Source organism: Eupeodes corollae, chromosome 2, assembly GCF_945859685.1.
Source record: "Eupeodes corollae chromosome 2, idEupCoro1.1, whole genome shotgun sequence".
NCBI classification, from domain to species: domain Eukaryota; kingdom Metazoa; phylum Arthropoda; class Insecta; order Diptera; family Syrphidae; genus Eupeodes; species Eupeodes corollae.
Window position 1 is genome coordinate 150,494,009 of NC_079148.1, and position 13,076 is coordinate 150,507,084.

The 13,076-nt window shown below is 31.8% G+C and overlaps 1 protein-coding gene across 2 annotated transcripts in view; it reads right to left on the reverse strand.

The window, feature by feature from the left end:
• The window catches only part of LOC129947223 (supervillin), a 513,320-nt gene that overhangs the window by 453,733 nt on the left and 46,511 nt on the right, over positions 1-13,076 (reverse strand). Inside the window, exon 1 of one of the 2 annotated variants that reach the window (XM_056057694.1) lies at positions 3,385-4,729. The exons of the other annotated variant lie outside the window; for it this stretch is intronic. Within the exon in view, the coding sequence (XP_055913669.1) occupies positions 3,385-3,399 (15 nt within the window). The 5' untranslated portion in view covers positions 3,400-4,729. Of the gene's footprint in view, positions 1-3,384; positions 4,730-13,076 lie in introns of those variants that run through there. 2 annotated transcript variants of the gene reach the window in all.

Sequence of the window (13,076 nt, forward strand, 5' to 3'; positions counted from 1 at the left end):
TCTCTGATTTTTCGTCTGAAAACTCACTAGACCGCCGCGTCGTTGTAGGCGGGTTTTTAATTTGTAATTGATCGATTCAATGGACTCTAAAACGTCTGTGCACCCTTCTTGCCACACAACCACCATCATCGTCGTCATCACCACCATCGTCATCATCAACGTTGCGTTGCAGCTGATGTTTATTAAGAAAAGGTTACTTTAGGTCAATATTATATATTATTATTATTGTTGAATGTTGATAGATCTTTTTGAAAACAACAACAACAACAACATAACCGTCACGTTGAATAAGTTGTTTTATGTTGAAGTTAAAGAAAATTATCTACGAAAAAAAGTGATAGATATCATCGTGGGAAGTTTTTTTTGTTTATGAATTCATGCGAAGAATTTTAAATTACCTGTCAAGATTTTTATTTGTTTTATTACTGCGAGTTTAACTGTTTAACTGTCATTATGCAATTGAATGTGCGTTAAAAGAGAATTGTAAAATCAACAAGCGAGTAATAGTTTCGATGGTAGCGTGGCAAATTGAATATATTTTTCATATTTGTTGTTGAATTTTTTATAATTCAAGGAAATCAATACGAAACGCTTGAACAGTTGGGGGGAAAATAGACCTTTTGGACCAAACTTAAAGATTAAACAAAAAATGGCGCCCAACGTGGGGCTTAGTTCCTTTTTTCCCAAAAAAAAATCAAAAACTGCAAAAGTTCAAACCCAATTTTAAATTAACGTAAATTGGAACCCAACAAGACCAAAGTTTGTAAGTAAACAACGACTGGCGCCCAACGTGGAGCTTATTAGTTTTTTTTTCAAAGTATAAAACAGAAGCGACTTGAAGGTTCATTAAATTGTTTGCATTAAATGAAACCCAATAAAACCACAGTCAACGAATAAGCAACGAATGGCGCCCAACATGGAGCTTGAACGTAATGATTTCTTTACAAAAAATCAAAACTTTCAAAGTTTATTGCAATTTTGGCTTCCACAAACAGAAAACAAATTCAATTTTAAATAAGCGTTTAACAAGATCACAATTAAAAACTAAACAACTAATGCCGCCCAACGTGGAACTAACTACTTACTGTTTTCTTTACATAAACCAATCAAAAATAATTTATAAATTCATTGAATTTTTTGCATTTATAAATTGTAAATACAAATTTAAATACGCATTAAATGACACCCAACAAGGCCACAATCAATAAGTACACAACAAATGGCGTCCAACGTGGAGCTCACTAGTTACTTTTTCCTTACAAGAAAAAATCAAAAAGAACTTCAAAGTTCATTGGATTTTTGGCACTCACAAAGTAAAAACAAACTCAATTTTAAATAAGCACCTATTTTACAATTTTATGTGAGTTAAAAGAGTTTTAAAATCAATAAGCGAGTAATAGTTTTTATGGCTGTAATACAAATTGAATTTTTCCATTTTTTCGTTTTAAAATTTTATAACTACGCCCAAAGCCAATATTACCAGTTACTTTTTCTTTCTAAAGAAACAAAAACGACCATTGGATTGTTGGCATTCATTAACTACTAGCCTAATTAATCAGCATTAATATTCGGCAAAAAAGACCCAGTTTAAAAATAAGCAGCGAATGGCGCCCAACGTGGAGCTTACTAGTTTACTTTTTCTCTCTAAAAAAACTAATCAAAAGCAACTTCAAAATTGACTGGTTTTTTTACAATCATAAGCTTCCAACACAATGTTCAATTGGCATTAACTGGTGCTCAACAAAACCTCATTGAAAAAGAAAATTACTAATGGCGCCTAAAATGTAAGGCTATTTAAAATAAAACCTTTCTTTTTGGAATACCTTCTAATAATCTGCAAGAGTTGTATTTTCTTTGAATGATGTTATGAAATGAAAATGTAAAAATTTTCAATGTTTTGCCATTTAGAAATTATAAATCTAATTTCTAAAAAAATAACTGGCTCCCAACGTGAGTCAAGTTATTCGCAAAATGGTCGTTTATGTTGAATTTTTGTGAATTAAATTAAGAATCTCAATCTTAAAGTATATTTAACTAAAAAAAACCAAAAACATACAAATGGTCCCCAATGGGAAGTAAAGGCTTATGTTTCTGAGTAAAAATAGTTTAAGAAATTAGTTGATTTCAATTGGGACTTGATATTTAGCTTAGAAAAAATTTGAAGCTCTAAGAACTTTAAATTTTAATGCAAACTTAGGATTAATAGGAAAACTGGCGCCCAACATCAAGATAACTAGAGAGGAACTAGTTTAATACTTTAATAGATTTCAATGAGGACTAGGTATTCAATTTAGAAGCAATATCTGATGCTCCAAGTCTTAGATTAATAAAAAAAAAAACTGGCGCATAACGTGAAGACAACTCATTTTTTTAAGAGAAACTAGTTGAAGTTTAGATTAGATATCAACAGTCACTTGGTACTCAACTAATAAGCAATTTCTGGTACTCCAAAACTCTTCGAATTTAATAGAAACTTGGGTTGATAAGAAATCTGGCGCCCAACCTAAAGACAATTTTATTTGTTTGAGAGAAACTAGTTTAAAATTTTACTACATTTCAACAGGGACTTGGTATTCAACTTAGAAGCAATATTTGCTACTCCAAAAGTCTTTTATTTCAATGAAAACCTATAATTAATACAAAAGTTGGCGCCCAACGTGAAGATAACTCGATGCTCACATTTTAAAGTACAACTAGTTAAAGATTTTTGTAGATTTCAGTAGTGGCTTGTTATTCAACTCAGAACCAATAACTAGTGTTCTTGAAATCTTAGAGTTTAAAGCAAAACACGGATCAATCAGGAAACTGGCGCCCAACGCAGGATTCATTCATCATACAACCAGATTTCGAAATCTGATTTGAACCATTAAATTAATCTTCATTTTACACATCAGATCTGCACTGATACTTTTAAAAAATGCCTTCACTATTACAACTTGAAGACTTTCAAAATATGCCATCAATAAAAAACTAAATGATCCTAAACTGAAATAATTAATAATGTATGACCGAAATTATCATAATACATTGTAAATCATATTTCTTTACCTTCCTCACAACAACAAAAAAGTATATACGTTTAGTACCTACGTCAACAAAATGCGGTCGCCAATTACTTTTTCATCAAAAATCATTACACCAAGAAAAAAAAACTAAAAGAAAATAAACGAATTTCAGATAAAAAAAGAAATAATTTACAAACACTAGAGACGTCAGTCAGTCTTTCAACTTCAACATCTCATGTAAGATTTATATTCAAGAGAGAAATATAAAAACCAAACCATTTAACCCAATTGTTGTAAATAGATTTTTATGGAAAAATAAAATTCAAGAGAAAAATAAAAAAAAATAATAATTTATTCACAATTTCGTAGCGTATCTCACCTGAATCAGATACATTTGAGAGATCTGATTAAGTTTTTTGTTGCTGTTTTTCTCCTTTGCTGTATTATTTTTATTTTATTGCAACTGCAAATCCAACAACAATAACCAATGTTGTGCTCTGTTTCTTGCCAAATTAATTAATTCATACATAAATTATAGATAAATCCAAATCTGTATTGTATCCGAGAAGATAGTGAAGAACGAAGAGCAACTTTTGTATAAATTTTCTTCTTATGTATTTATAAGATTTTTGAAATTGTTTAAAAGAGAAAAATAAAACTTTTAGTTGAGGGTGTTTTTAAGTACCAAAATGGGCGTTTGCGTAGATTTTCACTTGATTTTCGTAACAATTTTCTTTCACAAGTGATACTAGCAGTGAGAAGGACAACAAAACGATAATTAATTATTCAAAATAAAATATTTTTATGATGAGGAGGATCTTAAACAAAAGTATCTTAACCTGTCCGACGTTAATCTGAATTATAACAATCGTATAATAAAGTCAAGCCGATTCAGGTAAGTTTGTTTTTTGAAGGAAAGGAATTTTTTTTATAAAAGTCAAAAAACAAGATTTATGAAGGACGATACACACACAGTTAATAAATTTTATAATATTTTGTGTTTCTTTTTTTTCACGTGATTATGAAGGTTAGGTAGGTACGGATCTTTATTTAAAGTTGCACTAATAAATTTATCCGGTAGAAGAAATTTTATGAGATATTTTTAGAGCACCACACACAAGTTGAGAAAGAGTATTTTTTTTTTTATTAATTAGTATTTATTTATAACTTTTTTGCAGAGAAGTGGAAAATTATTCTTTTCGTTTAGCAAAATTAATTTTTCTTTATTTTTCATATAACTTTGTTGTAGCAACACGCGCGTAATGTTTTAATACAAAATACCATCACTTAACGACGAAGAAATTTTCCAAGACTGAATTCCAAAACAACATTGAAAAAAATCAATTCTTTGAATTTTCTTTTCACTTAATTCCACTGTTTCGATTTTTATTGATCAAACAAATCAATAAAACTTGGATTTTCTTTAGTTATTAGTTAATAATAATATTTTCTTTGACGGTTATTTTATGTTTAAAATTTGAAACTAAAAATTCAAATAAAAAAGACGTAATCAACAACGCTCGTAAGGTTTTCATGGGTTTTAATGGACAACACAAAACTATCTTAATATTTTTTCCCACTGAGTTTATTATAATTTGGGTTTTTAGTTTTATTTCTTTTCAAATTCCGTCCGTCTGTCTGTCCGTCCTTTCGCTTGGAAGGTTTACGCGATAATAACAAAAAATGTGCATTGTATTGTGAATGTTGCTGCCGCGCGTTGCTTTGCTGCTTTTGCTGCTGAGGCAAGGTGATTCGTTGAGTATGCGACGAGAAGACGTGTGTAGATATTTTTGTATCTGAAAGATATACGAAAGCAGCGACAACGACAACAACATCGACGACCGACGACGAAAGAAAAAGAAGTTCGTAATCGTTTGTAATAATAAACTACTGTAGTGGCGATGGTGGCGGCTACGACGACGACGACGACGCGAACGGCGTTATATTCATAGCTTCAGTATATACTAGATTACTATAGAGCCACAGGCCAACTATGTGAGTGACGGTAAAAAATGTATCTGATAGATGTGAGATTTTTGTTTTGTTTTTGTATCTGAGTTTGAGCTCAAGCAACACATAGCAACGAAGCAACATTATTGTGCATTAGTTTTGAAATTCAAGACACAACATAACAACGGTTAGAGTTTCGTTGAGTTTCGTTAAGTGTTTGATTGGAAATTTTTGCGTCAGGTGTTTGGATTGGGACTGTTGTTTGATGCAGTGTTGCATTCTTGGTGCTGTTGAGAAGACGTGCTATAGATGTAGGGTTGTTTGGATAGGAACCATAAATAATAACACACAGAGTCGTGGATTTCAATAAAAACGCACGAATGAGTCGCACGTTTTAGCTTTTAAATTTTTTGAAGAAAACCACACAAAAATAAATACCGAGAACTTTACATTGGTTGCCTGAAAAATTTTGTAATTGATATTTTTTGTATTTTAAGAGGTTTACCAAATATACAATCTGAAATTAAAGTCTAAGTTGTTTTCTTGTTACATTTTTAGATGTTAAGTTTTTGGTAGGACTTAAATTCTCTTATCGAAAATGACTGCGTTTTGTATTGATGAATCTCTTCTTTGTTGGGTTAGAAATAAAGTTTCGGACCGTTCAATTCAAGTAGTATTGGACGGGTTCAAATCTGATATCCACAATATAAAACGCTGGTGTGCCCCAGGGGGCCGTTTTGTCTCCAACTCTCTTCATCATATTCATAAACGATCTTTTGACTGAAACTTGTTTCGCTTATGACAATACCCTCTGCTTTCATATTCTCATGATGTTGACTACCACGGGCAGCGTATGATAAGCTCATTAAATTCAGATCTTGACAGTATTTTTCAATGGGGATTCAAAAACCGTGTAGAATTTAAAGCTTCGAAAACTCAATGCTGTCAACTGTCACAAAAGCCTAACCCTCCCCGAATGCCACTATCCATGGGTGGTACATGCATCAAGGAGACTGAACAACTAACAGTGCATCACAAACCACTTATTGTGGAGTGGTCATATATTTGACATCGCCAAAAAAGCTGCTAAGTGTTTCGGTTTTCTCCGACGATGCAGAAAGTTTTTACCAATTCCGATCTGGTTTTAGTTTACGAAGCTTTTATTCATTCAAAACTTGAGTATAACTTTCATATTTGGGCTGGTGCTCCAATAACTTACTTGAGTCGTTTGGATAGAATTGAAAAAAAGCTCTAAAAATGATTGGAGATCTTACTCTTACCGAGACATTTGCTTCTCTTGAACACCGCTGCATAGTCTCATGACTGTCATTATTTTATCGTTATTTTTATAAACAATGCCCTTTAAACAAGTCAACAATTATATCTGTACTACTGTACTTTAAAGTACAGAGATTCTTTCTTTAGCCGCACTACACGAATGTGGAATGCTTCACCAGGCTCAATTTTTCCCACTCATTACAATGTGCAGACATTCAAAACCAATGTGCATCGGTTCCTTCTTTCTAATCATATCTTCCTTTCCTAATAGCTCGCACTGTGTTTAATCATTATAAGGGTATAAATAACCCCTTTAGTACGCGTGCATAATATAAAAAAACACCGTCAATTGAATTTGTTTACGATTTTTTTTGCCAAATGTTATCAAAAAATTTTGTATACGATGATAAAATTTTAAAGGCAAGATATAAGAATCGAAAATATCACAATGTGAAATATAAAACTTAAACTCGTGGGGAAATGTTTTTGCTAATATTTCTTGTGTGTATCCATTTTCCATATTGTTTCCGTTTAGTTCAATTTATTTTTGGTCTGGGTCGAGTGTTTCACCTTCCGTTCTTGATCTATTTCTAACAAATGTACCTTTATTGTTTACTCAGCCCAAAACCATAAATGATTTAAGTTCTGATCAAATTACTGTTTTTGTAAAATGAACAAAACAGTAAAAACCAGAGACCAAAACTTTCTAGACCTTAAAAATACTAATTGAGTTGTTTTAAATCAGGAATTAGGTCCAAGTCTAAGCCAATTCCAACTGCGAGGAATTGACAAATTCTTCAAGAGAAATTCATGCCATGAAAAAAGTGCTTTCTCAAACTAGCCGTTCGGATTCGGCCTAAAATTGTAGGTCCCTTCCATTCCTGACAACAGTACTCGCACACAGGAATGGTTGAGAGTTGTAAGTCACTAGGCCCTGGTTCACAACGGACTTAGCGCCACCCCATTTTTGATTTGAACTGATTTGAATAGAGTATCTTCAAAAGAAGATTTTGATTTTCATGTTGAATTTTTCTTTAACAAAGATCTAGAAGCATTGCAGACATGTGTGTAAAAAAATCAAGAAACCATCTGTAATCAAAATGCTGTATTATATTTTAGCTTACATTCGTATAAGGAATTCTTTTAAAAGACAATGGCAACGTTTAACGTTAAGTTAAATCTTATAGCAAAATATTGCGGATGAAATAAATAAATTTCAAAATAAAAATTAAATAAATGGAATGAGAAACTTAGTAAGTTGGATAAGAATGCTAAACCTTTTTGGAACATAGCAAAAATTATCAAAAATAAAAACAGACAAATTCCTAACCTTCAAAATAATGATGAAGTTGTTTACCAAAATTCATGTAAAGCCAATATCTTTGCAAGAACATTTTTGAAAAATCATTGTGTATCTCAACACCTTAGTGATGATCCTACTAAAATACTACTTAAAGAGTTAAAGAGTAATTACAGTTCACTCACAAATCACTATAACTCCTAGGGATCAGTATATATCTAGGGAGGATGTCAAATACATCGTTTCAAATTTTAAAGTAAAAAAAAAAAACAGATGGACTTGATAACATAAAAAACATATATCTTAAAAAACTACCAAAAGCAGGGCTCGAATTTCTAACGTTTTTGATAAACGCAATATTTTCCATTGAATTGGAAATATGCAAAGGTAATACCGATTCCTAAACCTGGAAAACCGCCAAAACTCACAACAAGCTATCGACCAATAAGTTTGCTCAGTAGTATAAGCAAAGTTTTCGAAACAAATTTTGAAATGTAGAATACTACATATCGTCGATGAGCTTCAGACATTTCCAAAAGAACAATTTGGATTCAGATCGCAACACAGTCCTACTCAACAGTTATTTAGAATCTGTGAAAGATTAAGAAAAATCGATCTCTCGACAGGGCTTATTCTACTTGATATCGTAAAGGCATTTGACTCAGTTTGACACGATAGAATTGTGCACAAGATGGTATATTTCAGGTTCGTATCTTGTAAAAATTATCCAAAGTTTTATGACCAATCGTTACTTAAGTGTTTTCGTCAATATCTGTTCGTCTAACTGCTACCAAGTCAACTATGGTGTCCCGCAAGGATCAGTACTAGGTCCTTTACTGTAAAATATTTATACTTCTGATAGCCATATTTGTGAATGATACGGGCATTTTTTCATCGCATGAATTTAGTCCTAACATTGAGACAAATTTGAAAAATGCGATAGAATTGATGACAAATTACTACACTAAATGCAAAACAAAATTTTAGTAGAAAAAGAAAATCTTGTTACCTACCAAGCAATCAACTAACCGTTAATGGTGTAAATGTTAAATGGGATTCAAGTGTGAAATATTTTGGTATTTATTTAGATCAAAAACTTACTTTCAGAGAACAAATTGCCAAAACTCTACAAAAAGTAAGCATTGCTATGAATATTTTATATCCTTTTATAAATAGAAAGACATGTCTTAGCAACGACACTAAAATGATGCATTGAACAGTTCAGTTGTCAAAATAAATTCAATGTCATAAACAAGCAATTTATGAATGCGACAAAGTTTACTTATTGCAAAATAAAACCAAATCAAATTATCTGTTAGCTGTCAAAAATCTAAAACAATCTTCCGGTTTTTTAAACATTAGTTTTTTGTATAAACAAAAATATGAGGATTTTTTTCACCCAGTAAAGCATTTGAAGGTATTTTTATAAAATATTGCTAAATTTTCTAACACATATATACGAACAAAGACCCTTAAAACGATATTTATGAGCAAATAAATATTTTTAAAGCGTTTTTATAATTCAAGACATCGAAAACTTTCGGACAAGTATTAAGATGTGTAATTACATTCGTATTTATGAGTTTTTCAAAAGTGCATGCATTTTTTTTTGTACTGGCACTTTTCCAAAAAGGATTGACCCAGTTCATTCTTTTTTTGCTTTTTTTCTTTTTTTGTGAAGACCTTGACTTGTTTCGACGCTGTTTTTCACTCCTCAATTTTCTGTCAGAAGTGTTGACGAATGAAAAATTAATATTAAAATTGCGATGGAAAACAAACCTTGACAGCTTCGCAGCGTTGCTAACTAAATTTCTTCTCACAATATAAAAAGGAAATGAGAATTTAGACCACGATGACGGAAGAATGAAATTAGACCACATGGTATAAAAAAGAATAATTATTTCAAGAGTCGTAAAATTATGACTTTAACAAATTTTTACAATTGTTTTTTTTTTTTCGCAGTCCGCAAGTATTCTCGACTTTTCTGAAATTTTGGGCTTATGCCCAAATTAAGATTCTGGATTTGAAACGAAAATCGAAACTAAAATCACTTATATATTCAAATATGTATAGAGTACTTTTTAAGATGAAAGTTTTGATGGTTTTTATGAATGGCTTGACAGTTAAGACTGTCAAACTTTGTTGACAGTAATTCAGTAAGGTTAGATTATATAGCAGAACAACGCTTCCAAATTTTCGGTACTTACTTTAAATAAAGTTCAGAAAGCACTTCGTAAATTTGATGGTGTATAGCCTTGTTAACTAGAATATTTTTTTTCATGCAACTTAACGTCTATCAATAAATTTTTAAGAGTATGATACGCATTGAAAAACAAAATTGAAGCCATAATGCCATAAAGGCAGATTTATCGAAAAAAGAACTGAAAATTGGACTAATTGAATGGACAATGTGACTCGTAGCCGCTTATTAAAGAAAACAATTTATCAACCAGTTTATAAAAATACAAATTCATGCCAACAATATATCTGTTTTGTGTAATTATTTAAGGTTCTTCAGCTCTTCGAAGAACATCCCATATTTAAACGTCAAACTTGACAGTTGTTATTTTCTGTATTCTATTTTTGTAAGATGATTTTTATTCAACAAACAATAGTTAGACATTTAAATGTTTCAACTTTAAAAAAGAATGGGATGCAGACATTTAAATAAAATGGGTCATCTTAATTCAAGTCCACTTAATACCGTCCACTCAAAAGCAAAGTGACATAAACGTCATATCATAAATTTAAAAGCAAAATTACACAAGCCATCGTTAACATTTAAACTAAAAAATGTATAACTTAAAGAATAGATTTAGTTCTTTCCACGGATTCTTATATTTCCTTCAAAAATTGATTTTTTCGTGACGCATGGAAAACATGGAATTGCTTTTTTGTCAATCTAATAATTAGAGCCGTTGAATTCTCAGCTAAACATGGTATTAGTATTACTGAAAAAAGGGTTAAACCTGTCGCAAAATCCAGATCCCCAGATTTGATCTGAAATCAAAAATAAATCAATTTATTTTTCCGCATGGAATACAACATGGGAAATTTAAGTTTTGACAGATCTAGATCAAGAATAAATTTATTTTCCCCATGGAGAAGCCCATAAGTTTAACAAAAGTTTGTCTTATGTCACTTTTCTTCTGGGGGGACGATATATCTATTTTATCTATGTATTTAATGTCAAAACATCTGACGCCATTTGCAAATACATAATGGCCCATTCACACTAGACCTTTTTAATCATCAACTATTTTAAGTACTCTTTTTCAATTTATTTATTACATGAACAATTGTTTCTAATAATAGAAGAACAACATTAAATATAGCATTATTTGCCTAGCTGTTAATTGTCTTAAGGTTTCATAAATTAATCACTAAAAATGAAAATGATATCTCTATCGTTGCTTCGTTTATTTAGGCATGATTCACAATACACATTTATCTCATTAGTAAGATGCTTGACAGACAAAATTAATAATTAATTCCAATGATCTGTATCAGTTGTTCACATTTCATAAACGTTTATAAATAGAAGTAAATTGAAAGTTAATAATTGTTCAAATTATTCAGTCACATCCGGTGGAATAAATATCAAACAAAAAAGAAATGAATAAACTCTTTTGAATCAATAAAAACATTTCCATGAATATGAAACCAAATATAAATTTCTACAAAATTGTTTGTTGAAAACGGAATGTTTAATGAATATAAACATTTATTGCAAAAATATTGCTTTCCAATATGGAAAAACCTTCTTATGTAAGGCCTGCAGTTTATTAAAATCAACCAACCGTTTACATTTTTGTTCATGAGCTCGTATAAGAAAATTGTTTGTTTTAGAAATTCATAACTTTGGTAAAAGTCAAAGACAACATTCCTCCTAGATATTTTATATGTGTAGCATTTCACCCAAAATCGAAAACATAGTATATACTGGTTCAAGTTCCATATCGGCATACGAGTAAATACGCGAGTAATGACAGTTTTGAAAAAAAAAGTCTCTGGCAGAAAGTCGTATGTCATATAATTGGCCCACATTTTGAAATGGCAACAACATATTATAATTTGCAATGCTCAGTTATCATGTTTGCCGGCAAATGATGGTTCGTTATATACTCGTTTAAAGGAACTCCACAACCTGCATCTCTCAGTCTCTTGAAAAACAGAGGCACGAACAGAATGCCACCTGCAGTTTTTAACCTGCATGATCATCAGCTCAGCACTGTGTGTGTCGTTTGGTCTGTACGTACTCTGTGTTCAGTGCTGTGCAGCAGCCGTAAACTGGACAAGCTAATCACTTAACTTTGTTTGGGGTTAGCTCGAGCTCCAAGCTGCGTTTGGATCAATGGTTGAAATAAACCGAATGGAACGCTGTCCAAATGGACGGAATGGTTGAATGGAGTCATTTTTAACAGTCAGAGTGGTAGAGTTTCAAAATTTGGAAAATTAAAAAAAAAGAATGAAGAAGTCCCAGGTTAAGGCAAAAGACAACATTTTTGCAGTTTTTAAAGACGAAACTGAATCAACAAATGGAAACAGACCATTACAAAATATGAAACAATATACTGAAGAAAAAGAGCCCATGCAACTTCTGACTAAGATTTCTATTGTTCCTGAATGCAATCATTCTTTTGACATTTCATTAAACATACTTGTGTCTTGTCTAAACAATTCTTTTTAGAATGGGCGTTTTTTTTAGCGGTAAATAACTAGGCCATTTTGTCAGCTGTAAAGTTATTTCTTTTAAGTTTGGTTTGACATTTTTAAATGAAATGAAGCATGGCGCCTAAACAACCCTTCTAAATTGTCCAAATAAATTTTGAAAATCATAATTCTGTTCGAAATACGAAATACTTGAATTCACTTTAAGTTGAATGGAAAATCTTCAAGTGTTGTTCTATACACCGTTACATCACCAAACTTGGTGCGAAGATTTCAATTAACGGTGACTGCACGATTACTGACTTTTTCGTTCATCAATTGAACAATCTTATTGTGCAGGAGCTGTGGTTTTAATAAAAAGGTGCGGTGTTGTGGCGGGCGCAATATGTCACAAAGATCGAGCCACAATTGATTTATAGACGAAATTTTTTGTAACCGCACAGTTTCACATTACGGACATGGGAATATGTCTTCAATAGGCAATTGAACGCCGTATACGTCAGTATTTCTAAAAACCCTTACATTTTGAGTAATTGCCTTCTTTTCGAATGTCAACTTTCGTTTAACTAGACAATTATGATAACATTTTCAATAGCTTAAAATTTGTTGTCAATAACAAGATACTGGATAGTTGCCAATTTTACTTACTTACTTAAGGTGGCGCTACAGTCCTCACCCAACAAACTTCTCTATCTAGCTCGGTCCCTAGCTAGATGTCTCCAGTTTCGAGCTCCAAATTGACGATTCGAAGACTTTCCTGGCCGGAGCATTGGTTTCCATGTGCTCTACGTGACCCAGCCATCTTAGTCGCTGGACATTTAACCTTCTGGCTAAGTCTTCGTCGCTATATAGCCCGTAGAGCTCGTCGTTCC